Source organism: Lampetra fluviatilis, chromosome 56, assembly GCF_964198595.1.
Source record: "Lampetra fluviatilis chromosome 56, kcLamFluv1.1, whole genome shotgun sequence".
Taxonomy (NCBI): domain Eukaryota; kingdom Metazoa; phylum Chordata; class Hyperoartia; order Petromyzontiformes; family Petromyzontidae; genus Lampetra; species Lampetra fluviatilis.
In genome coordinates, this window is record NC_136330.1 from 2,662,797 (window position 1) to 2,690,346 (window position 27,550).

Genomic DNA, 27,550 nt, shown 5'->3' on the forward strand with positions numbered 1-27,550 from the left:
TTATTATTTCCCTTCTACGTGACTTTACCGAAAGAACCAAAAATATGAATCCCTGCAGTCACGAAAGCTTTAAATGAGAATACATTTTAGGTCGCACTCATTCCACACAAAGTGCTTGCCACGAATGAACCACACAAATGAACCTTGCTGATCTTGTCAAGCTGCATAAACCATCACGCGAACTCCGGCCACCATCACAGCAGCAGCTTTTCCCACAAACATGTGTGGTTGCTGCAGACTTGATGCCTTGCAAAAGGTATCTCTTTGGTGTTTGAACATCTTAACACCTCCTGTTTTATTGCCAGAAAGGGTAGAACCTATTCTTACTTTTCATAATTTTGATACATGAAAAAGAGGTCCCATAGATACATCGAACAAAGACGGTCACCATATCGCGCGTTTTTAGACGCGTTTCTGCAGCCGCCTGGAATTGCTCTTCCCTCCGATATTACGAAGCCACTGGAGCTTTGCACTTTTAAAATCATGTAGATTGAAAACTCATTTCTTTATAACTGCTTTTTCTGTTTAGTTTGTTGTCCTTCCCCCGCAGCTCCGACGAGCTACATACGGTGCGAAAGAAGTTCAACGTACATACGTACGTACATACAACCAGGATTACCCTCTGATTGCGAACCACTCGCTCTACCGTTGAGCCGTCTCACAGGATTATGGACGACGCACACCCTGAAATGAAATAACCCACTGGCCCGCCGTAAGGCCCCTTTTTCCCTGACGTAGCCTTTGTTTTCTGACCCGGCTCGAGGGGGAGAAAGTGCAACAGGATGAATCACCCAGCGGCTCGCTGTAAAGCCATTATTTTTAACTGGCTGCCATTTTATCCGCACTCACATCCATCAAATCGTACGGCAGATATGTGACAAACTGTGGTTGGGTTCTGGGTATTTGATGATAAAAGCATGAAATTTGGTCGCAGCTAGCGGAGGTACCAATAAAGATGTTTTTGGCACCTAAAACCATGCAGATTGTCCTGTGGTGACTTTGGCAGCCATAAAAAAAATAGCACTAATAACTGCCAAGAATGACATATTTGTGATGTCGTTTTTAGTGAATCTTACACTTTTCATTTTTTGATATTTCTGTTTTAGAAAGCAACAATAATAATGATGATTGTCCACACTGCCATGACGCTCCTGGAGGCTGACAAAAGCAAATCTCCCACATGCGACATACACACAGCCTGAGGTTTGATTATATAGCCAAGCAAATAAACATGCTCTAATTTCAAATGTGAGTATTTTGTTCACGAACATCCATTGCTGAACGCGTTTAATGTAATGCTTAGGGCAGACACAATGGCCATGATCTATCCACTGATGTACGAAGGCAAGGCACCCGGCACACTGTTTAGAAAAACCCACAACCTGAACTGCGTGCAGTATAGCTATGAGGTATGAAGTTACAGAAAATTGAACGAGCCCTTTATGGCCCAGGAAACAACAGTAACATTTCTGGCTCTATACAAAAAGTGGCAAATTTCCAATGACAATTTGTCAATCGTAACACATTTAGAACTTGCTCCTCGTCAACTAAAACCCGGTTTTGTATTCAAACAAATTCTGAGAGCCGCATACAATTTCCTCAATCAATTTTTTAATTCTACTTATTCCGTGAATTATTGTTTCCAGTTTAAAAACAAAAATCTGTGTCTTCGCGGTCATTACAAATATCAGTACCGTTTATAAACATCAAAAGGCTATTGCACAAAACGTCGACCATTACATACCATTAAAATGTTTAAGGACACAGTGTTTGTGACGAGCGTATTGATTCCCAAGAAATTAAGAGCGTCGTATTTAATTTTTTTACATCCACGTGTAACTTCAGCAGCATAATACGAATCTTGAAACAAGCCGGCGGCAACTTGCCAACGCTGCCGCCTTCGTGGGCCAGGTGGCTCTTGACGTGAGAGCCGTTCAGCTCAATAGGCCTTGCCTGTCTCAATTAGGGTCCTGTGTCTGATGGGACAATTCAAATCGTCGCTTTGAAGAAATTATATGAAAGCTGAGCAAAAAGCTTGGTCATCTGCGGACGACGACACTATTATTGCACGAGTACCACAGGTACCACTCGCCTATGCTGACTCTTAATTGTGTGCGTTATATGTTATAAATATCATTCAATTTCCTAGAAAGCTAATCAGTGGACATGAATGGGCCCGATCATGTCTGATCTCCGAAGCCAAGTAGCTTTGAGCCTGGTTAGTACCTCGATGGGAAATTATCTGGGTGTTGTAGACTTGCACTGGGAGGTGGTCATTCCAGAAATGGGTTCTTTAATCGATCTGTGCAAAGCTCTGAACACACTGTGCGCAGCAGAGCTTTGAGGATGTTGAGTGTTAGTGCAGAGGCTTACACAACGTACTATGAAACCGACAACTTGAGTTAAATTCCTGTCTGTCGCTAACATAATTAGCACGGCTGCCTACATACGGTGTGAAAGAAGTTCAGCTTATAAACATACATAATAGTAGTAGGTTTTTACCCTTTTAAACTGGTACAAAACTGACACCTTTATTCAAGGCATCATGTTTGCAATAACCACAACACAAGTAGTCAAAAAAGCAAACAAAAAGAAGCAACTCTGATAATGATAATAATATGCACTGTCCTTGAAGTTGATTGGTCCACACCCGAGACGGCTTTCTTTAGAGCCTAGTCCCCATTGGTGTTGGACCAGATGACACCAGAAGGCCTTATTATTTTATTACTTCCCTTCTAAGTGACTTTACCGAAAGAACCAAGAAGATGAATCCCTGCAGTCACGAAAGCTTTAAATCGAAAATGATCAGAGTTGCTTCTTTTTGTTTGCTTTTTTGACTACTTGTGTTGTGGTTATTGCAAACATGATGCTTTGAATAAAGGTGTCAGTTTTGTACCAGTTTAAAAGGGTAAAAACCTACTACTATATTTTGCCACTGGTAAAAGAGATCTCATAGTGTAAACATACATATTGTGCAGAGCTTTCTACGTGGACTTCCTATGGGTGCTCTGGTATTATTTCTTAGCATGAAGATTTCCTGAAAAAAAAAACAGGACAGGTCACAAACCCTTCTTTAGTCTCCCCAAGACTAGTTAACCAAACCAGTGTGGTTGAATATGGTAGGTAAAAATAAAACAATCCTATTACCAACACAGTGACTGGAAAAACACATTTCTGTTGTTGAGATGTATTCCCAGCGATGAAACCAATGGGCTGTCACATTGATAATGAGCGTGAAATTGGACCTCAATGAAAAATTAAGGAAGGAAATTACTTTGATTTGTCACTCAGCTTCATTCACAATTCCCAACGCATTGCTTTGATGTTTTCCCCATAGGCAAATTAGCGCACAATAGGACGTAATTTTTGGTCTCTTATATTTCCTTTCAACAATCATGACTCAGTTAAGATTGAGCACTCGTTTGTCGTGCAGACACATGTAACTATAGATACGTAATTACAGTTTACTGCTGCAGTTATGGGTAAGTTTAGAACTTTTCATTTGGGACACAATTAGCGGGGATAATACAACTCATCCACCCCATGTCGTACATGGACCCAGACCAAACGTTGCACTTTGTTGCTACCATCTGTGCTAGAAAAGCTTGAGATGTACCAAGATCTTCAAATTGATAATCAAAGTTAATTATGCAATTATGATGATTGCTTTTGTTGCGATCGAAACGTCGTGATTTAATTTATTTAATTCTATACCTACGTGACTTTACCGAAAGAACCAAAGAGTATGGATCCATGCAGTCACGAAAAACTCAAATCTAGATTGAGGGGGGGGGGGGGTCAAAAATCGTCCAAAATCGCGTGACGTCATTTATGGACGGCCGCCAACACGGCTGTGAGATATTTACACATTTGTTGCGTCTGTTCAAAACTTGTGGTTTTCCAGCCCACGCTATATTTCATTATTTACAGATTTGATTGAAGTCTCAAAACCAAAACTGTAATATAACGGGGTCTTTAATGTCCTTTTTTTTTTCAACAGAGTCTGCGCTTGGGCAATTCTCAGAATAAAATTATCCGGTAACTCTGGTGAGAAACAACTTAAGTTTAACATGTAGGCTCGCAACCAATACTAACCATAATGGAGGTTTTTTGGGGTTAGATCGTGTAAATATAAATGTGTCGTTAAACCCGCCACCACCCGACACAGCCGATTAGTAAGGTTTGTCACGTAAACAGAACGTGCCAATTCGTTACTACTACAGCACACCGGTGTGTTGGAGAATAAATCCACAACACATTCATGGCTTTATATTCTTGGTTCTTTCGGTAAAGTCACGTAGAAGGGAAATAATAAAATAAAATAAGGAAATATTATTTTATTATTTATTGTTTTTTCCCTTGTACGTGACTTTACCGAAAGAACCAAGAATATGAATCCCTGCAGTCACAGAAGCTTTAAATCAAAACATTCATGGCTGCCGCCTGATGAGGCTGGTTGTAATTACCAGCTAAACGTCTCGAATTGTAAATGTTGTGGTGGGTATTACTCTCCTACGCACCCGTGCGCTGAACTAGGTGGTGGTGGGTTTAACGACACATTTATATTCACGCAACCCCACCGTTCTATTCTGGAGAAATGAACTATTCATTAATTCCAGATGGCTCAGCAGTACACCATGACCTGTCCATGCTTTCAGTTCTACCTCGTGTGCAACTTACAGGGAGGGTGTGGTCCAGATGTCCTGTGACCCAAATTTAAAAAAAAATATATTGTTTAAAAGTGAGATTTATTGAATACAGAAATTGATATGCAAAGTGAAAAACAAATGTGAGGATCAATTAATTGGGCAGGGGGGGGGTGTCACAAGACATCTGGACCACGTTGTGTGTGGGGGGGGGGCAACAAGGCGCAGCCCTGCATTTGCTAACTCGTGCCCCTGCTGGCGGAAAGGGACATCCACTAGAGCAGGGAGTTGTAGACGAGCCTCTCTGGAGGGTACATTGGTCTACTCTTCCACGCGACCATCATCTGCTTCATCAGTGTGTTGTGTTGCGAATGATTGTTGTGCATTTGAATAAGGGGCCGTCTATAAATGACGTCACGCGATTTTGGACGATTTTTGACCCCCCCCCCTTATCGTCACACGGCGTCACAAAAAGTCAGACCCCCCCTGAAATATGACGTCACAAAGCTCCGCCCCCCCCCCCCGCCAAAAATAAAACATGCTTCAAATAGCTTTAAACTATTAAATGTGCCGCTGCACTCTGATGTTGTAGGAGAAAACATGTATTAAAAAGTCTATTTAATTAAGTAGAACGTGTTGTCTATATTTATTTAAAGTTGCGCATTTTGATGTGACGTCATCTTTCTCAAACCCCCCCCCCCTCGTCACACATCGTCACAAATGTCTAACCCCCCCCCCCCTTAGGTGCGTGACGTCATTTATGGACGGCCCCTAATTGCAATTGCCCTAAAAAAAACTTTGCCTCATTATATGCATATTTTATACATTTAAGGCTGCCGTATTTATCGACGGATGTGTTGTATTATTGTATGACGGCCACAGTTGTATTTGTTTGCTTTTACGAAACGCGATCTCACTGCTCTGCGGCTTCCGTAGCGGGCTTCGCTCTTGAGACGTCTCTCGCAAATACCCTACAACGGATTAGCATAGAGGGGTCTCCCCCCACTCGGCCATTGGTCAGAGCCGACCACGTGGCGGTGGCAGCGTGGCGCCCGATTGGCTCGTTGCGCTCCCCCCCGTCCGTTCCCGCGCTTTTTGCTAAACCACGTGGGAAATCTAAACCGCGTTGCGCGCCCCCCCTCCACCGCTCAAAGCCAAACGGGAAATTCGAGCAAAGTTTGTCGATTTGTACAATTATCGTTAAAACATTTAAACATTTAATTTTATTCCCCCCCCTCTCTCTCTAAACCGTACTACCTGAAGGTGTTTTGCAAACCGGTGAAGAGAATCGTGTACGTTGTGCACCCAGTATGTGTTAGGCTCCTCGTCTTGCGATTGACTGGCGGTGAATGAATTGTCAACACGATTTTGGAAGATTTAAAGAAGCGGGCTTTTACAATGGGCGACGCGTAAGTTTCTCTCGTTACCGGCGATGCTCACGATTTCTCTGCACCGCCTCAAGGCCTCCCACGAGTCGTTGCCACGATCTCTGGCCCTCGATAGTTGCAGCAATTCCACGTCTCGCTCCTCATACCACGAGACTGACCTCATACCACGTGACTTACCTCATACCACGTGACTGACCTAGCTTCTCATACCACGTGACTGACCCCGCTCCTCATACCACGTGACTGACCCCGCTCCTCACACCACGTGACTGACCTCACTCATACCATGTGACTGACCTAGCAGCTCATACCACGTGACTGACCTCGCTCATACCACGTGACTGATCTCACTCATACCACATGACTGACCTCGCTCCTCATACCACGTGACTGACCTCGCTCCTCATACCACGTGACTGACCTCGCTCCTCATACCACGTGACTGATCTCGCTCCTCATACCACGTGACTTATCTCGCTCATACCACGCGACTGACCTCGCTCCTCATACCACGTGACTGACCTCGCTCCTCATACCACTTGACTGACCCCGCTCATACCACGTGACTGATCTCGCTCCTCATACCACGTGACTTATCTCGCTCCTCATACCACGTGACTGACCTCGCTCCTCATACCACGTGACTGACCTCGCTCCTCATACCACTTGACTGACCCCGCTCCTCATACCACGTGACTGATCTCGCTCCTCATACCACTTGACTGACCCCGCTCCTCATACCATGTGACTGACCTCGCTCCTCATACCACGTGACTGATCTCGCTCCTCATACCACGTGACTGACCTCGCTCCTCATACCACGTGACTGACCTCGCTCCTCATACCACTTGACTGACCCCGCTCCTCATACCACGTGACTGATCTCGCTCCTCATACCACTTGACTGACCCCGCTCCTCATACCATGTGACTGACCTCGCTCCTCATACCACGTGACTGATCTCGCTCCTCATACCACGTGACTGACCCCCGCTCCTCATACTACGTGACTGACCCCGCTACTCATACCACGTGACTGACCTCGCTCCTCATACCACGTGACTGACCTCGCTCCTCATACCACGTGACTGACCTCGCTACTCATACCACGTGACTGATCTCGCTCCTCATACCACGTGACTGACCTCGATCCTCATACCACGTGACTGACCTCGCTCCTCATACCACGTGACTGACCTCGCTCCTCATACCACGTGACTGACCTCACTCCTCACACCACGTGACTGACCTCGCTCCTCACACCACGTGACTGACCTCGCTCATACCACGTGACTGATCTCGCGCTCCATCTCCAGATGTTGGACATAGGCTTTAGGGCGGGCAAGCTTTCCAGGTTCCATCGGCCTCAGAGTGCAATGCGCTCACCGCTTTGCTTATTCCGCTCCACACCATTGTACATATATACACAGTAAGAATAACTACTGTAGCTGCATTTAATTGAAACGTGTTCGATGTTATACTTTGTTGTTGCTGTTTCCCTTCTCTGCATGAACTTATCTTCCTATTTTAACGGATGATATATACAGTAGTGCCTTATCCAAGGCAAAGATTTAACAGCGGTACAACAACATGCGAATGTAACGGTGCAGACGAGGTGAATGAAATAGATGAGGAAGCAATGGGGGGCCAATCTGTGATACGTGAATTCGGTGACAGTGAAATTCATGACAGTGAATGACGAATGAATTGCATGAATGAATGGGGTTAATGAGTGAAAGCCGTTTAATGAAAATATGAAGAGGGGAACAGTGACGGTGGTGGTTATGAGGGGCGAAGATTAAGGGGTCGTGGGGTGAGCAAGGCAACAATGCATGTGAGTTGTGAGGAGTGGGACCTTAGCGAGCGAATGCGGAGGGGGAGGGAACAGATAGAGAGAGAGAGAGACAGCAAAGATTGAGAACGTAGTTGAGCGAGAAGACACATCAACTCTTTTCACAATGCTCTCACGATGTCCCCCAACCCACCCCTCTCCCGTAGAAATGAAGAGGACACGTTTAAAATATTGATTGCCACCGACATCCACCTGGGCTACATGGAGAAGGATGCAGTGCGTGGCAATGACACGTTTGTGACGTTCGACGAAATCATGGAGATCGCGCGCTCAAAGGACGTACGTACACCTCACGGCCGTCACAGCTTCTACTCGTGCCACAAACACACCCCGAATCCCCTCACAGGGCCGGAACACATTCCTGCGGAGGGAGCTGGTAGGAACGTTGGGTTGCTCGGTCAATGGCCAGGGTCAACGGCGGCGTGGTGTATTCCGCAAATATGCCCGACTGCGAGGGCGGGCACAAGCCGGCGTGAGTAGGTTAAACGTTGAGTTTTATAAGGGCACCACGGAGTGAGCAGCCCCTCCCCACCCATATCCACCCCTCCCACCCCCTACCCAGCCCCACCCACCCTCCCCACCCAGCCCCTCCCCACCCTCTCCTCCCCACCCAGCCCCTCCCCACCCTCCCTCTCCACCCAGCCCCTCCCCACCCTCCCCTCTCCACCCAGCCCCTCCCCTCCAATTTTTGGATGCACGACAGACGGACACAATAATCCCCTCTGGGCTGGTAGAACCAGGTGGTTCCTACCAGTATTAAGGTTCTTGTAGACCCTAGGCACTTGTTTTTCGCAGGCCTCCAGTGATTAGTTTCTACAGCTGGTACTGCTGCTGCTGCTGCCCCATGTTACAACTACCGTCGCTGTCACTCGATTGTTTCACGCGTACTTCGTCCGTAGGACAACAACGCCGCTTTATCTTCCTTTGCACCCTCAATTGAGAATGAGATTGTGCGAAAAATTATATTTGAATATGTTTTTGCTAATTTTGCAATGAAAAAATAATGTTCATCTCCGGTGTTAATTTCTCTTACCTTATAAAAAAAACGATTGACATGACTGTGCCTAAATTTTTATTTAAAGCTTTCGTGACTGCAGGGATTCATATTCTTGGTTCGTTCCATTTAATGGGCGCGAGTCTTCTGCGCTGGAGCAGGAAAGTGTTATCGCGTAGAGATCTGCGTAAAATGCATATTTTTGGATTATCCGCGATTTTGATATTATCCGCGGTCGTCCTCCCCTTCATTAGCGCGGATAATCCAAAGTCTACTGTACTCAAATTTGGACTAGAATTAATTGGTATTTAAAGGTTGTTTCGGTTATAAACCACCTCTTGAGTTTATACGATTTGTGGAAGAGATGGTAAGAGCCCATTTGTACAGATACCGCCATGACTCTACCTCAAGTAACTTCAGTTACTACCAATATTATCCATAATATAGTTTTTTGTGGTTAAATTACGTAAATATAAATGTGTCGTTAAACCCGCCACCACCCGACACAGCCAATTACTAAGGTTTTTCACGTAATTTAAAACATGCCATTTCATTACTACTTCAGCACACCGTTCTGTTGGAGAGTACATTTACAATTCGAGTAAGACGTTTCGCCGGTGATTACAACCAGCCTCATAAGCCGACAACCAGAGTTATGGGGAAATCCTCTTTCGGTCTTAAGTGACCTCGCATTACATTTCAGAGTTGAGAAACGCCGATTCGGGTCAACTGCATCAGAGGTCAAGAGCTCAGGCCTGGCACCGTTGAGATTCTGGGTTTCTGTCCAACATAGACATGTGATTAATAAGCGGTTCTCAAGCGTAGTGGAATGGATGGCAAGTTAAGTTTAAAAGTACAAATTGCACAGCATCAATCGTTACACTCTCAACAGGTACCCATTTACGGCTGAGTCGACCTTGAGAAAGGCCCAGGACCGGTTCTCCAATGCCATTTAAAAAAAAATCTTGATTTTGATCGAAGCTCTGATTCCAAGCTCAGAATTCATAAACCGAATTGATTGCCATTCCATTTGCACGGTGAAATAGGACTACCCACATATGCTGTTTTGTTGGATGGGGAGAAAGCCCACTTTGGCGTTTAGAACCCTTTCATGCACCTCTGGAAGGCTCCCATATCAGGACCCTCAGGAGGCTAAGGTCATCGCAAATGACTGCTCACATTCACTGAGTTTCCCGTCGCTTTGTGCTTGTGATGGTACCATTAGCAATTACGATTCAAAGCAGCCCCTGCAATACATGGCTTATAACTAAAGCCAAAGAACAGAACGTGTGTGAGAGAAAGCCCACCGGGGGAGAATGAGACACGAAGCCGCACAGTGTTCATTCTCTCTCCCTCGAAGAGTAACCACACTTTACCCCACCACACGTGACCTACAAATTGACTACACTGGTTGTGTACTCATTTATATTGCTGAGGTTTTTAGTACTTTTATATCTCTCGGAGAAGAGATAGCGAACGGCTCGGAGATGACCGACAAGCGGCCAGAGACGAGCGGGAAAGGTAGCCGGGCGGTGAGCGGAAGCCAATTTCCCTGCCAGTTACTTACCCAGGGAAGCCCCATGAGTGCGTGTCCAAAGACTCTCTTAGGAGGGGGTCCTGCTTTGGGATGTTTAGTTGTTTGGCATGTGTTGTACCCCTGAGATAATGCCGACAGTGCTCCACGTTGTTGTCTCCTGGTCACCTTACAGCCCCGCGCCTACATCACATTACCAGGCGATCCACTGGTAGAAAGCCAGCCACTCATCCACGAATTAACCAGGCTCAAGCCTGCTTACCTACCCAGATATTGGGGGGATCAGCCACATTTATGGTGATTGTGTCATACGCAAGTATTATTGAGTGAAAGCAAATGAGTTCTCGTTTTATTGTCCTCCCCGTGGTCGCGTGGATTTCTCTCCGGTTCCTCTGATTTTCCCTTCCACGTTTATAGCATTTGGCTGCGATAAATTTACACATGAAAAGCCACTTAATTGAGCTTTCATTTGTGGCCAGTTGCTTCTGAAAAAGAGCTATGTAGCTCAGTGGGGCCTTACCTGGGGAAATAAAAAGGGTAAAAAAATACAAAATATAATATTGATGCCAGGAAGAATTGAGTAGACGCCCCAACCATTTCCTTCCAGTTGTGAGTTGGACACTGGCTGGTTAAGTTCGAAAAGAAAAAGTACGCAATAAATATCTTCATCTGCTTTCTGATCAAACACTACGTGCGATCCATCACAATGAACCTCGTCCGGGGACAGAAATTGGTCTCTTCCACAAAACGGAGCCACCGATTTTGTTTACTTCAACAAGGAACGCATGGCCCATTCACTCTACAACCGGTTCCAGTTACACAGTTTGGCAATAGTGATGTAAATAAATGGATAAGTACAAGAGAGAAGACATACAATTGCACGAGTGCTCGGAAATTACACCACCTTGCAGCTGCACACGGAGAGCAGCAATTTGGCTGATTTCCCAATTTTCCTGGCAAAAGACTTTTGATATAATTTATTGGCTTTATAACGGCTGGACTTAAAATTCCTGAACATTCAAAGTGCTCTAACCCAGCGTGTGATGCCGATTTATATTTATTACGAGTGCATAGCCCTGCAGTTTTTGATTAGTTATTTATCATGATAAGTTATTGTTTCAGAACTAAAATACATTAATACAAGTACATTTAACAATGTCAGGCAAACTCCAGTGATTTTACATAGTATGTATGTTGAATGCCTTTCGCACTCTACGTAGCCAACCTTGCTAATCGTATGTGCGGGGAAACTCTGCTTCGATAACGGTGCATCCCCGCAAGTTCTTGCTTATTCTGCTGCTGGCTGAAAGGGCCTCAATTATAGGGAACTCTAGAGATAGTCCCTCTAGATCAGGGGTTGGCAACCAAATTAACAAGCAGAGCCATTTTTTTCGAGTTCGGAAAAAAAAGTCCTTAAATAAGAGCTGCGCGCGGCTACGGAGCTGCAGGTTGTCGACCCCTGTTCTAGATGTCTGTAAAGTAACTAGAGAAGTTACACTTTACCCCACCACACGTGACCTACCTTTCGACTAACTGTTGTGTACCCATTTCTATTGCTGAATTTTTTTTAATTATTATTTTTGCTTGTGCACCACTGGGTGGACAGTGGCAGAGGGATTTAATAAACTTGGCCCATTGTTTCAACTGACGCGCCGCCGGGAGATCGAACCGGCAACTTCTTCCGTACCGTACAGAGCCAACTGCGATTATTGGAGGTGCGGGTAGGACACAACAAACTAAACACAAAAAACTGTTCTAAAAAAAATGTGTTTTCAATCTAGAGGATTGAAAAGTGCATTGGTCTGGTGGCTTCCTAATAACGGAAGAAATAGCATTCCAGACGGCCGCATTATAATGCAAAATATACACAACTTTAACAACCCGATTTGAAACTTGTTGATTATCACTAGGTAAAGGGAAAGGCCAGAGGGGATAAGCTATTATATGCAAATGCATTCCCTGCTTGTGAAAACTGACACATTTAAGCCATGGAGCTTGTTTTAGTTCTTCTCACTTTCAATGTGATCATTATACAAGTCAACTGCTTAAGGTATACCTTTGGAATCCTTAATTACCATTCTGAATTTGATTTGACTTGGCAGCTGCAAAATTGTGTTTGTGCCTCCGTTTCTGAGTCTGTCTGAAGTTGTTACACGGTGACAATTCTCTGCCTCTTATGATTCCGAATCAAGATTATTTTTCAGGTGAATGCCTTTCCCTAGATGATGAGTGAATTATTGATGTTGTCTTGTCATATTTGTTTTGTTTTTTACGTGCATTGTAATGTTTGCAGATGAACTTTCATGAATAATATGCAGTTTTTTTTCTTTCCGGGCCGTCAATATTATTCAGTCATTGTATAGTTTCAGTGTGTGACAAAATTTCCCAGAACCCTCCTGGTTCTCGTCAGATCTCGGAAGCTATGCATCATCGAGCCCGGATTCTGCATGGGTTGCTGTGACCGCTGTGACCGCTGTGAATACCACGTTGTTGCAGACTGCTTTGGAGCCGTGTGGTGTAGGGGCCAGAATAGCATTGTTCGACTGTACTTACGATGCTCCCACTTAGGAAGCCACTGGAGCTTATTAAGAAAGCCACTGGAGCTATGCACTTTTAAATCAAGATTGAAAACTGCCTTTTGCGTTTAGTTTGTTGTCCTTCCACCCACACCTTCGATTAGCACGTTGGCTACGTACGGTGCGAAAGAAGTTCAACATACATACATACTCTTCTGTGCTTCCCACCATCACCCAGCAGCATCAACAGGTCCCCCACTTTCTTGATCGGCGGGCCGCGTGTGGTGGGCTAAAGTGTGGGTACTGCCACCTCCAAGACGTGTGGCTGGCGTGAAAGAGTGGACAAAGGCACCTTCTAGAGGGGCTGTCTAGAGTTTATCTGAGTTATGGATATTCGTACGCTGAACTTCTTTCATACAGTACGTAGCCAACCGCGCTAATCAGAGGTGCGGGGCAAGGACAACACCTGTGGACAACAGTTCTGCCAGCAGTGGCACGAGCAAGCAGTTGCAGTGCTGCACCTCTATCACCTTTATCAACAGTGTCGTGTTGCCCGCAGGTGGACTTCGTGCTGCTCGGCGGAGACCTGTTCCACGAGAACAAGCCATCCCGCCGGGCGATGCACGCCTGCATGGAGACGCTGCGCAAGTACTGCATGGGCGACCGCCCCGTCACCTTCGAAGTGCTGAGCGACCAAGCGGTGAACTTCGGCGGGAGCAAGTACGCGGCGCAGACCTTGCATCGGCCGACATCGCAGTTTTGTCCCTGGGCTCGTAAGCAGCGATTGGTGTCGCCTACTAAGGTGGACCCATCATCGTGACGACACAGATGTGGCATCGGCCGAGATCACAGTTTTGTTCCTGGGCTCGTAAGCAGCGATTGGTGTCGCCTACTAAGGTGGACCCATCATCGTGACGACACAAATGTGACATCGGCCGAGATCACAGTTTTGTCCCTGGGTCCCCAAGCAGCGTTTGGTATCGCCTACTAAGGTGGGGACCGATCATCGGGACCTCTGGTGCGGGGCGTGTTGGTCGCTCGACTATGGGGGGTTTTCGCGGTTCGGCTCCAGCAGGCCACCCCCGGTCGATGCTGCGGCTGTAACGGCCGTGGGACTTTGAGCGCCGTTTTCTGTTTCAAGGTGGGACGTTGGGGCATCTTGCGACGTCCTTGGAGCAGGAGCGTGGCGGCGGTGACGGCGTGGTCCAAAGTTTTGCCAGGATTTAAACGTTTGCTTGAGACGGATTTAATTGGGAAACAAGAGGCACTTGTTTCTCCTTGTTTGCAGTGAAAAAAAAACTTAGCAGGGCCCACCCAAAAACGAGCCTTGACACTCAGTCAGGTTTTCCCGAGATAAATGAAGGGCATTGTTATTACTACTCAGTCGTGAGAGCATTTGTCCTCCTGGAGGCTCAGCTGACTTTGGCAACTGCATTGCTTTAGGGGTCCGACAACCTCAGAGCAGAGTCGCCGCCCCAAGCCACCAATTTTAGGTGACGTTTCAAAGTGATTTTCTGCTCAAATTGATCATTGAGTTGGTGCTTATCTTCCGTTTCCAGGCTTAAGCCAGTGGTGGAAATTCTGCATTCCTATAGCAGGGAAGAGCTTATCCATAGGACTGCTACCGTTGACCTGCTCACAAGGTGGTACTGTTTTTTTAATTCCTCCCCCGAGGGATGATGGACTGAGTTAACCCCCAACCAGGATTTGAATTTGCGTGCCTCCAATTGTGAGCCACTCTGCCTCCTACTCACTTTACCGCCGAGCCTCCAGGCCGGTGATGATTATTCCCTTTTTTTTCCTTCCCCATTTCCTCGGATTTCAGATAACAAAGTTTGCTGGCAAAGTGCAGCATTCAACGGCAGCGCGCTTTCAATCGTTTAAGCGTCGGGCTCGCTGTCCCGGTCTCCCCAGCGAGTGTGACGGGATTTGGCCGCTGATTGTGGAGCGGAGCGGAACTATTTTCTCTCCGGTCCTCCTGAGCCTAATTTTCTCCAGCGCCTGAGCACAGGAATGTCTCTTGTCAGCATCTCGCTGTCATCAGTTTACAAAAGATTTGGATTTTATTTTTTCCGCACGATCCTGCTGTACGGCTATTTATAGTTGTACATGAATTGGACACTTATTGGTGCCAATGTCTTGCCACTTTCTTTGACCCAATGCAACGTCGGCACTTCCTGGCCAAGCACGTTGTGCTTTCACTACGTTGTCCCCACCTGAAGAAGGACGCTTGTGTTGCGCCCGAAACGTCGTGATTTAATTCAGTTGTTTTCATTTATTTTATTAGATTTTTTACCTACGTGACTTTACCGAAAAAATAATAAAAACAAAGAGAATGCATTATTAATACCAATGCTTTTTAATCACTGGTATTACAGTGATTACGTTTATGGAATAGTCGTTGCGTTATTCGATGCCAGATTAACGTGGTGACACCATGAATATATGCCGCCCCGACTGGACATCTGTGAAAACGAGCTTTATAGCTCATCGGATTCCTCCAGGATAAAAAATCTAATTCTGATTGTGAATATGTTCGCAGGGCCCTTGTGTAAAATCTCACAATCTGAAAGCAACTCTTTTATCAGCAACTGGGCCCTCCCACTCATCACAGACAAGAGGAGTTAGACAGATGTGGTTGATGGTACTACTTCAAGATTGGCTGATGACATTGTTTTTGGTTTGGAAATGTTCACCACAAGATTGATTGGAATCACTTGGAGACTTTTAATTTGCAATTTTATTAAGGGACTTTATGTTGTTGTCTTGGTGTGGTCTGGGACTGTTCTTGATGTTGTTTTGCTGCCTTGCCCAAGCTTGGGAGTCGGTGTACTTGTGCAATTTGAAGTTATATACTTCATCTGTTTATCTTCTTGGTTCTTTCGGTAAAGTCACGGAGAAGGGAAATAATAAAATAATAAAAATTAAACATAATAAAATACAATTCTCATGACGTTTCAGCCACAACGCAAGCAGCCGTCCTCAGGTGAAGAACAGGGCTGTCGGAAAGACAGCATCTGAATGAACACCACCAAGCTTGGCAGCGTATATTTAAGCTGGGTTAGAGGAGGAGGGAGCCTTGACAAAGGAATTTGCATATAAACATAGGAATTTAGCATATTTATGGCAAATACAGATATGGGATTAGTCACTACTTGTGAAATGTGTAGGTGATGGGGGGGGGTCTCAAAGTCATATTATGCTCGTGTATTATGTATTATTTTATTATTTCCCTTCTACGTGACTTTACCGAAAGAACCAAGAAGATGAATCCCAAAAATTAATCTGTTTATTTTTAGTGATTTGATTCCTTTTCCTATACTTTCCACTGATCGTTTTTTTTGTTTTTAGTTTTTTTGTTGTTGTAACATTCTGTCCTGTCCCTTCTGTGACAAAGAGCTTTGTAGGTTATCAGATTTCTCTAGGATAAATAAAGATGCTGATGCTGACGTCAGGCAGCAGAGTAAACGTATATTTGCCAAAGACATATGGAAGTAACAAACAGGAGTCTTCAATGTATTCAAAGTAGCAAACGAAAGACTGGAATTCTGGAAGGCAGCAGGTGTCTTCTATTCATGCTTGGATCATTGAAATAAGGTGGCCCAGAGATGCTGATGCATCTGCATAAGCTGAAGCTGAAAAAGATTGGGGAACAATTTTCAAGGTTCTGGGGAAGTATTTTATTCGCATACGCTTGCATTATTCAAGTGTACGGCTACATCTAGGGAAATATGTTTACTAAGCCTCCCAGGAGAGGTGCTTACCAAATATTTGTCCAGTAGGATCAATAAATAAATAAAAATCGCCGGCCTGGAAATGCAGTGGTTAACTGAAGCTTCATTTAAGTGTCAGGCAACTTACGAAGGTGTTTTGCTAATAATATATATTTTCATAATATAGTATGATGGTACGAGTATAATGATATTATGGCATGAGAGCATATCCCGCACATTTGCGTGGGATACACATCTGGGATGGAGGTGGAGGGTGGGGTGGGTGGAGGCCGTGACATCAGTGCGACGCACGAACCTGGTTTAGCGCTGTTGGACGCTGATGACGTCACCGTGCAGACTTACGCGGTGATGTCACCACACACGCACGGCGGGTGGTGACGTCACCATGCAGACGTACGTGGTGATGTCACCACACACGCACGGCGGGTGGTGACGTCACCATGCAGACGTACGTGGTGATGTCACCATACACGCACGGCGGGTGGTGACGTCACCATGCAGACTTACGCGGTGATGTCACCACACACGCACGGCGGGTGGTGACGTCACCATGCAGACGTACGTGGTGATGTCACCATGCAGACGTACGTGGTGATGTCACCATGCAGACGTACGCGGTGACGTCACCATGCAAACGTACGCGGTGACGTCACCATGCAGACTTACGCGGTGATGTCACCACACGCACGGCGGGTGGTGACGTCACCATGCAAACGTACGCGGTGATGTCACCATGCAGACGTACGCGGTGACGTCACCACACACGCACGGCGGGTGGTGACGTTACCATGCAAACGTACGCGGTGATGTCACCATGCAGACGTACGCGGTGATGTCACCATGCAGACTTACGCGGTGATGTCACCATGCAGACGTACGCGGTGACGTCACCACACACGCACGGCGGGTGGTGACGTCACCATGCAAACGTACGCGGTGACGTCACCATGCAGACGTACGCGGTGATGTCACCATGCAGACGTACGCGGTGACGTCACCACACGCGCACGGCGGGTGGTGACGCCACCATGCAGACGTATGCGGTGATGTCACCACACGCGCACGGCGGGTGGTGACGCCACCATGCAGACGTATGCGGTGATGTCACCATACGCGCACAGCGGGTGGTGACGTCACCACACGAACACTCGTGGGCACGGCACCCAGCCAGACAAGAATTAATCAGCCCAGGTAGCCAGCCAGCCAGCAAACTTTTGTGTAATATAGTATGTAAATGGGCAAATTGTTGGTTAAGAAAGATGATTGTTGTAATGACTTATTCAGTTGTTACCAGCTTTTACTGCTCCGAATGAACTAAAAAATCGAGCAAAAATTACGTTTACCATTTGCTGAAAAAGCGATTTAATTGTGTTTGATTATGGAACATGCTTGTTTCTCTTATTTGTTGCAGGTTCCCTTGGGTCAACTATGCGGATCCAAACCTGAACATCTCCATCCCTGTGTTCAGTGTTCATGGGAATCATGATGACCCTACAGGGGTAAGACAGCGTCTTACGGAAATACGCGTGTGAATTTAAACGTACAGAACGAGCGTTATCAACCTCGTCACGAAACGTTTTTGAAACCAGGTCATCCGAGGTTCCAAAAGATTCCATGTTGTTTCGTCGCATCTCAGTGGGTTTATTTCACCTCCTGGTTAAATGAAGGATTCAACAACAACAGCACCAAAAATTATCCCCCCCCCCCCCCCCCCACATAAAAAGTAAGCATCAAAATTAGCATCATCTGCACATTAATGCAGTCACCAAAGTTGTTTTCCAGAAAGATTGTGAATTTGTACAAACTCTGGCCTAAATTGTGCATTTTTTGCACAGTTGCTGAACCACAAAGCCCAAAAGGCCCATCACATCAAACGGCCAGCAACAAGCGGCACTGTTGTGTAATAGATAGTTGAGTTGAACAAGGTTATACGAAATTGGAAAAACAGAGATGATGTTGAAAAATAGACATAATCTTTCGAGCGCTTTGAGCAAACTGCTTGCAGACGGGAACTTGAAAGTGACGATTTATACGAGCACGTGGATTACATCCACTGAAGAGTCGTGTTTCTTTCCTTAAGTATGCGCCGAGTGATGTATTGGCCAAGGAGTAAAACCTGGAACTTCCACCTTGTGGTCTTGATCATCATCAATCATCAGTCATGGTCAGTCCACTGCTGGATGCAGTTGTCCCCAAGCTTTTACCATTCACTCAAATGCCATAATGTAACGAACCACACAGCACCTGCACACCAGCTGATTTATCCTCTGTAGATAAAAAAATAGCTTACTATTAAAATTCCTTCCCTCTATTACTGCTAACCCTACTCCCTCCCTTTGATGCTGCTAATCCTGCATACTGCATAATGCATGGGCATAATATGACTTTGAAACCCCCCCCACCTCCTACGCATTCCACAAGTAGTGACTAATCCCATATCTGCATTTCCCATAAATATGATAAATTCCTCTTGATATGCAAATTATTTTGTCAAGGCGCCCTTCCCCCTTCCAACCCAGCTTAAATATACGCTCCAAGCATGGTGCTGTTTCATTCAGACGCTGTCTCCCCGACAGACCTGGTCTTCACCTGATGACGGCTGCTTGCATTGTGGCCAAAACGTCGTGAGAATAATTTTATTATGTTTTATTTTATTATTTTTATTGTTTCCATTCTACGTGACTTTACCGAAAGAACCAAGAAGATGAATCCCTGCAGTCACGAAAGCTTTAAATCGAAATTTAGACCACAGCAATTTGAGAATCCACTTCTGGACGAAGACGTTCCCATGCCATTCATCGGCCGGTCACTGATTTCGTTTGACAATGCTTCACCACGCTGGTCGTTGCGAGTTTGTGAATAGTCGGTGGTGGGGTGGTCGGGGCGCTGGACTGGTCCAGACTCGCTTGACGTTAGCCAATGTCACGAATCAAATCAGGTCGTCTGGGTTCATAACACCGTGTGCCCGCTGCTCTACCAAGTCTTATCATACCGCTGTATCTTATCCCACGGGTAATCTGAGATTACCCACGGACCAATCTTTCACTTCGTTTTCTCCTCCGGGGGCAAGGGGACCTTTGCTGGCTTTGCTGGCTTTACTGTTGTGCGTGGATGCCCCGGATAATACACTTTTTTTTTTGCTTTAACTTCATCAATCTCATCTGCGGGCTTGTGCAGGTGAGATCGGAGTTGGACAAAGTTTTTTCTATCAAAAAAAAAATCATCCATTACAACTTTTTCATCCACGGCTGTGTGTGTTTGTGTTCACACCCTTCCCGTTGACGGTGAATTTGTGTGGAATAGGAGGAGGCTTTTCACGAATGAAAATATGGATTGCGAATTAAGCTCACCCTGCAGATACGATTGCCACAGATAAAATGATGTTCGTTTGTCAACCCACTCTTGTCAATCCACTGCTGGAATGAAGGGCCCTCCCTACGCCATGCGGGTTATGGCTTTAATATGTTTTTTAACCAATGCATTACCACACTGATCAAGTTCAATTGTCAAGTTGATTCTGTTAAACCAGGCAAGAACGCTTTAAGAGACCAAGAGTCTCATTTGCAAGGTTGACCGGGGTCACCGAAATGTGACAATGCAAAGTTGGTGAAAGCACAGAGTGTCAGACGTGGCAGCATAGGGGTACAGTACCACAATTTATTTTGCTGCGTTGCCATCTGCTGCCACCACGTAGCCCATCCGCTTACAACATGCTGCTGCATATGGTTGGTTACCCATCCAAGTGCTATCCAGGCTCAACGCAGCTTAACTTCTGCGAACAGACTAATCGGGACGCATTGCTAGTGATTCGGGCAAATGCCAGTTGGGGTTTATAATTAACATTTCGATTTAAAGCTTTCGTGACTGCAGGGATTCATCTTCTTGGTTCATTCGGTAAAGTCACGTAGAAGGGAAATCAATACAAATAATAAAATATAACATAATAAAATGATTCTCACGACGTTTCGGCCACAACGCAAGCAGCCGTCCTCAGGTGAGCTAATCTTGCATAATGCACGGGCTAAATATGACTTTGAAAACCCCCCGCCCACCTCCTACGCATTTCACAAGTAGTGACTAATCCCATATCTGCATTTCCCATATATATGCTAAATTCCTATTGATATGCAAATTCCTTTGTCAAGGCGCTCTTCCCCCTCCAACCCAGCTTAAATATACGCTTCCAAGCCTGGTGGTGTTCATTCAGACACTGTCTTTCCGACAGACCTGTTCTTCACCTGAGGACGGCTGCTTGCGTTGTGGCCGAAACGTCGTGAGAATGATTTTATTATGTTTTATTTTTATTATTTTATTATTTCCCTTCTACGTGACTTTACCGAAAGAACCAAGAAGATTTATAATTAACAGTTTAAACACAAATAAAGGGCAACGTTGATTTGCATATATCTGATCAGACCAAGCGTCTGCTGGGAGGCATAAGTAAAAAAAAAAGTATTATATTCACTGGCAGTGTTGTATTCTGGTGTTTGTTTGTTTATTCTCAAGGGCAGTGCACTTTGTTAATTGCCGCTGCACTGGGATAAACTCCCACAGTAATGATGCCCCCAAGGAGCTGCATGATGCTACGTTTGCATATCCCACAATTGATTGTTTAAAAAAAAAACTCGTTCTCTGGCTAACCCTTACCTAGCCTCATGAGCAGCAATGAAATTGCACACGCACACACACACACACAGCAAGCGCCAGACAGATATTGCTTGTGACGTAAGTAAATATTGGCAGTATCGCTGGAGTGTATGCCTCTGTGTCGCGCCATGTCGGCAGTGTTATTGCGTTAAAATCTCGGTCAGGGGTTGATTTGGCTCCTCCATTCCTCCAGGGTGGATAATGTGAGAGTGTCAAGACGTCAACAGTGGTTGTTCTAAAGAGCCTGGATCACTGCTGTATTTAGGCACCCCCTCCCCCACCCCATGCTCTTAAGCAAGCTAGTGCATTGCTTCGATTTCAGGTAAGAGGCCAACTTTAACAAGGAAGTGTGCATGGGCAGCTGGAAGGGATGATGGCCAGTGGTCGAGACTAACAAAGTCGCAGCCAAAGGAGGGAACGCCTGCAGGGTTGCAGGGATGGAATCGGCACGTGGGCAGGAGCCCGATGGTTTGTTGCATCGCAAGACCGTCACACAGCAGTGGCTTGATCATGGCTGCTGATGATGAGACCGACTGATGGCAGCAGACCAACTGATGATAATCATAGCCTCGTGTTTAGCATGCACACCGAGTCATCGTTTATAATGGGCCACTTTGATTAAATTACCGATTTGTCTTCAGGACTGTTTGACTCCATTACTTGCAAAAGAGTAGTGCAAATTGTACCGCAGCTGAAATCCAGAAAGCAAAAATCCCGTACTTTATAATTGTCCACAACAGAATCCTGCATAAGTGTCGCTCGTGTGTTCAGTGCTGCAAAATGATTACCGGCGCAGCCTGGTATGAATCTTTGCTGCTGTTAGAATTAAACTTCGATTGTGCGATCTGTGGCGCAGAGATCAGAGCCCTGAGCTTGGACCATTAAGTTTCGAATTCAGGTTTCGTCCGCCTGTGATTAAGCCGGGTTCTCAAGGGTAGCAAGTTGATGGTGTCTGCCCAATCACCAATAACTGCACAAAAGCCATCGCGTTACATGTGGTTCTATACTTAAGTTAGCGAAGATCCAGGTCTGAAAATGTGAATATTGGTTTGACGGTCATGCGACAAACAGTACAATGATGTGGCAGAGTGGGTTGGGAAAGCGCTGCCCTCAACTCTGTGTGCACCAAAGGTTCACTTGAAGGGGTCTCAGAGGCATCCACGTGATATCCCATTGCCGTCAGTCGTTGCCTAAGACGAAGGGTTTCTCTTCTCTGCGTGAGATCTGGGTGGATTCTTTGCTTGGTGACACGACACCGAAAGCAGAATCGAAATCAACTTGGGACGGAAAATGACAAGAGCTTCACATAGCAGCATCACGTGGTCTCTGCTTGTGTTCAGGCGGAAGGGCTGTGTGCGTTGGACCTACTCAGCTGTTCCGGACTCATCAACCACTTTGGCCGGGCGACGTCCTTGGAGAAGATTGAAATCAGCCCCATCTTGCTGCAGAAAGGCTCCACCAAACTGGCTCTCTTTGGATTGGGTAAATGCACACGGCATGTACACACTGATAATCAGAATGGTATCTACGGTAGGCTCTCGATTATCCGCGCTAATGATGCAACGGATAGCTGCGGAAAATTCGCAATCGCGGAAAATCCAAAAATGTAACTATTTTCCGCAGATCTCTGTGCCAAAAACCACTCATCGGTATCAATAAAATTACTCAAAATTAATCACAACTGACGATTAAACCGCACGCAGATAATCTAGGATTGAAGCTTTTGTGACTGCAGAAATTATACTCATTGTTTTTTTCGAGTGCGGTCACGTATCTAGAAATAAAATAAAATTTAAATTAAATTTAATTAAAGAAATCACGACGTTTCGAACGCAACACAAGTGCTTGTGTTGCGTTCGAAACGTCGCGATTTATTTTTATTTTATTTATTTCAATGTTTTTTTATTTCTACATACGTGACCGCACGCAGATAATTGAGAGTCTACTGTATTTGTGTTTCGATGATCTGCTCTCCTTATGCCGAGGAGTCTCCAAGCACTTGACACGCGATGAGTGACACGACTCATCTGTTGTTGAGGTTGGGTGGCTCGTGGGGGTGGTGGTAATCGGCGTTGTACTGTACTTTATATGGTCCACTGCTATGCTCCCAAAATTCGCCAAGCCACGCCAACACAATGCGTTTTAAGTGTGGTCAAATAACCCCCACGACCCGCGTGGCAAGGGAAGGCCCTAAGCCAGCTGTGAATTGTAAACAAGGCCGCACAATGTGCACACGTGCAACATGCGCACGCGTGTACGCGCCGGAGGTGCGCAAAGCTATAAACGATGCACCGTTGCATCTTCCAATTTTCTCATTCAAGAGCCGCGATTGTAAATGAGATGCGGTTGCATTTAGACGATTTATAAATTCAAGATTACGTGATATAAACGGACGCATTTGCAAATGAGTAACCCCTGAAATAAATGGTAATGAATTGCGATTTCATCAAATAATCTCTGCACTTTGTTTTGAGTCCCGCTATTGATGTGGCTCATTATTTTTTTTGTGTACTTCGGCTGAATACGTAGCGTGTACCTGCTGTTCTTTCGGGAATAATGTATTCCGCGCATTTAACATAACCATTTTGAATACATGCATTACTCTGCCACCACTTAGGGAAGTATATACACATTAAAACAAATGTCTGGCTGGCATATAGCTCGAGTGAAGGTTTAAAGGGTAAAGGATTGTCGATAAAAACTGCATTGTGAGATGATTGTTGTAAAAAGCATGCGGTTACTGTTGACAGAAACCCAAGCCCCTTGTGCAAAGTTTTCCCGGTGTCTCATCTGGTTTGAACTTGAATCTTGAATTTGTTTGAGCTGTGCCAATGCACTTTTTTCTTAGATGCTCCCAACGCAATTGAAGTTCATGCCATATATTTTTCTTCCAATATATTTGTGATATCTTTATGATGGAAAAGTCGGTTCAATTCATTCGTTATAAAAATAAGAGTGCGCGATTTTTGTGGTTCAGCGTGTGGGGTTATTGGAGTACTTTAGGCATTTAAGCAGACAACGCCTAAAAGCCAAAGTGATTTCCGGCTCAAATGTCTACCAAGGCATTGATGCTCCTCTCCTGTATGCAGCCCTGAGCCAACGGTGTAAATTCCACGTTCCCATGGCAAGGGCGAGTTTAACCATAGGACAACCGTTGTTGCATTCCTCGCAAACTCGTACTCATTTTATCAACCTCAGCCATGATGGGCCTGAGTCAACCCTCCATTCAGAAATCCGATTGCCTCAGGGTTACTGGAAGCCAATTCTAACATGTTGATGTTTCCAGCCTGCACGATCTCTGTTTTGTCTGTTTTCTCATCACTTATAGAGAGTTACAAGTCAGTGATTGTTGAAATTGGGCACAAATACATGTTCCCAGCCGGTACATACTTTATCTCCTGTTCAACTTCCCATCACTTACTGAAAGTGATGGAATTGCAAAGAAACCGCAGTTTTCAGCCTTCACACACTTTTCCATCTGAACGATGTGATAACCATTTTCAGAGAGCGTTAGAATTGGTTAGAGATGAGCTCATGGTGTCTTTGATGATGTACCTGCACAGCAGCGCTTCTCAACCTGTTTCATTCCATGGCACACTTTCGAGCATGCCCAATCTTCGCATCACACCGAGTCAAAAAAAAACTATCGCAACTTTCTGTGCTATTACTCTGCCGTGAATGAATAAATGACTTGATGAATTATACAGAACGGGATGAGAACGTTTCATGGGCAATCTTGATTTGAAGCTTTCGTGACTGCAGGAATCCATACTCTGGTTCTTTCGGTAAAGTCACGTAGGTAGTAAATTAATAGATCACGACATTTCGATCGCAACACAAGCAATCGTCATCAGGTGGGACAAACACAGACAGCAGGAGAACTGCTGATGATGGTTGCTTGTGTGTGATCGAAACGTCGTTTCATGGGCATTCAATAATTTCATCTTGGTTTTATTTGTGTCAATCTGTCTTTTCACCTTATTCTGAGAATATATTTTGCTGCCTTATCCAATTTTCCCCTTTCTCCTCCCCACACCCACCACAACTCTTTAAACTCACTTTGCAATTTCCTCAAACCTGCCTCTTTTTTTTCCCTGACCACCTGTATATTTCCCAAGATCCTAAGTTTTTCCCCTATTATATTTGTCTGCTTGTCTTTCTTTTCGGATTGTCCTAATAAAAATGATTCTCTCTTTCCTTCTCTTCACCTCTCACACCTCCACCGCGACCATTTTATTTCTCCTGCGTCTCGTAAATGTTTTGCTCTATGTTCACCGAAGCATCCGTGCGTTGTCCAATCTCCTTAGTTTTATCTCTATTTCTTTTGCATGTCTGCCTGTCACTTTTTACCCTGGCCTGCGAATGTATTTTGTTGTCAAGCTCATTCACGGTTCTGGCCTTCCCTCTGCTCGCCTTCCATACAACAACTTCGAAGAAGCTTGACCCAATTTATCAATGATCGATGGCTTGTGCATCAGATCTTATTTATTCACGATGTACTTACAAAAAAATCAGCAGACTACCTGCTGGATCTCCTCACTGTTTAGAAGAACAAATGTATCCTAAAGTCCTCGCTCATTTATCAGCTTCACATTCCTTATTGCCGTACAAATACTGGAGGAAGGGCCTTTGCTGTTGATGCCCCAAGGGTCTGGAATGCTATCGCCAATAAACTGGAACTTGGATCACTACCTGTGAGATCTGCACTCAAAACTGCTCTTGAGGAGCTATACCTAATAAATAAACTTGAAATTAAACTAAATAAACTTGACGGTGACATTTTTCATCTCATAATAAAAGTTATATTGGCTTAGATCGTGTGAATATAAATGCGTCATTAACCCACCACTACTCGCGATCTAACCTAAAAGAACTTTCATTATGAATAATATCACTCGCGAAAGCTTAAGTGCTTTTTCATCATCCCACCTTCGTGTTGCTGACATCCGACTCCTCTCTCGAACCCCCCCCCCGCACCCCGCTGCGTCTTGGCCCAGGTTCCATTCGTGACGAGCGGCTCCACCGCATGTTTGTCAAGGGCGACGTGCTGATGCTGCGGCCCAAGGAAGACAAGGACGAGTGGTTCAACCTTTTCGTCATTCACCAGAACAGGTGACGTTGACCGCCGAGCTATTTGAGCTTTTTTTCTTATTCTGCTCTGCATCTTAAGTTGAGTCGAGTTTGTTCTGTTTGACACCAGAGGCCAGGATGAGTTTCATTTGCAACTGTGACCTGGGGTATTTGTCATGCCAGTAGGCGATCATCGCCCCTCTACTGACAGACTCATGCCCCAGGTGATTCTTGCAATTGAGACTTTCCTGGTCTCTCGGCATCCTCACCTGGGTAAATAAAATGTATGTATGTTGGAGTTGACACCTTTTGCAAGGAATCATGCTTACATTAACCACAATACTTGCAGTCAAATGCAAACAAAAAACAATACTCTGATAATTTATGCATTGTCTTTGAAACTGATTGGTCCACACCAGAGACAGCTTTCTTTAGAGCCTGGTCTCATATGGTGTTCGACCAGATGACGCAAGTATTGTGGTTAATGTAAGCATGATTCCTTGCAAAAGGTGTCAGTTTTGTTGCCAGAAAAAAGGGGAAAAACCCTATTAGTATATTTTGGTACTGGCAAAGGAGGTCCCATGATATATTGGAGTTCTTTCGCACCGTATGTAGCCAACCGTGCTAATCAAGCTTGAATTGACTACACGGATCACCGGGTAAAACATGTTACCTTGTTCGGCAACAACCACACAACATAGCGTCACGCATCTACATCTGAGACACTTTATTGCAATGCGACTTTGTCAATCCTCCGGCGCCTCCATGAACATACAATTACATGAATGCTTACGCCAAACTTGACCATTTAAGGAGTGTGTCCAGCAGCTGAACAAAACGTCAACGAAACAGGAGAATAAAATATCGAAATTACAGGAGAAATGGGGAGAAAAAGAGGTAAAAGCCGCGTCGCGACTTCAGTAAAAAAATGCATTTGGTATCGGACGGAAGAGTATGTATTTTTTTAAAAATATACTACATCCTCTGCTGAGCTCTTGTATAAATCCATGTCGGTGAGTACTTCAGAGGACGTTGGACCAAACCTTGGGATTTAAACTCACGGTGGCTGGTTCAGCCCAGAGTTGTAAGCATGCTCATCATCATGGCAATTTTTCTGCGGTCGGCAATATGATTTCTTACACAGCCTTCATGGAGATTTGTGCAGGAAAT

The 27,550-nt window shown here is 45.2% G+C and overlaps 1 protein-coding gene across 1 annotated transcript in view; it reads left to right on the forward strand.

Annotated features, from left to right (window-relative positions):
• The first annotated feature begins 5,773 nt into the window (after positions 1-5,773).
• MRE11 (MRE11 double strand break repair nuclease) overlaps positions 5,774-27,550 on the forward strand; it is a 76,865-nt gene continuing 55,088 nt past the window's right edge. The window contains exons 1-6 of the mRNA XM_078880099.1: positions 5,774-6,055; positions 8,032-8,164; positions 13,489-13,649; positions 18,075-18,162; positions 22,651-22,792; positions 26,308-26,422. Of these exons, the coding sequence (XP_078736225.1) occupies positions 6,045-6,055; positions 8,032-8,164; positions 13,489-13,649; positions 18,075-18,162; positions 22,651-22,792; positions 26,308-26,422 (650 nt within the window). The 5' untranslated portion in view covers positions 5,774-6,044. The remainder of the gene's footprint in view (positions 6,056-8,031; positions 8,165-13,488; positions 13,650-18,074; positions 18,163-22,650; positions 22,793-26,307; positions 26,423-27,550) is intronic.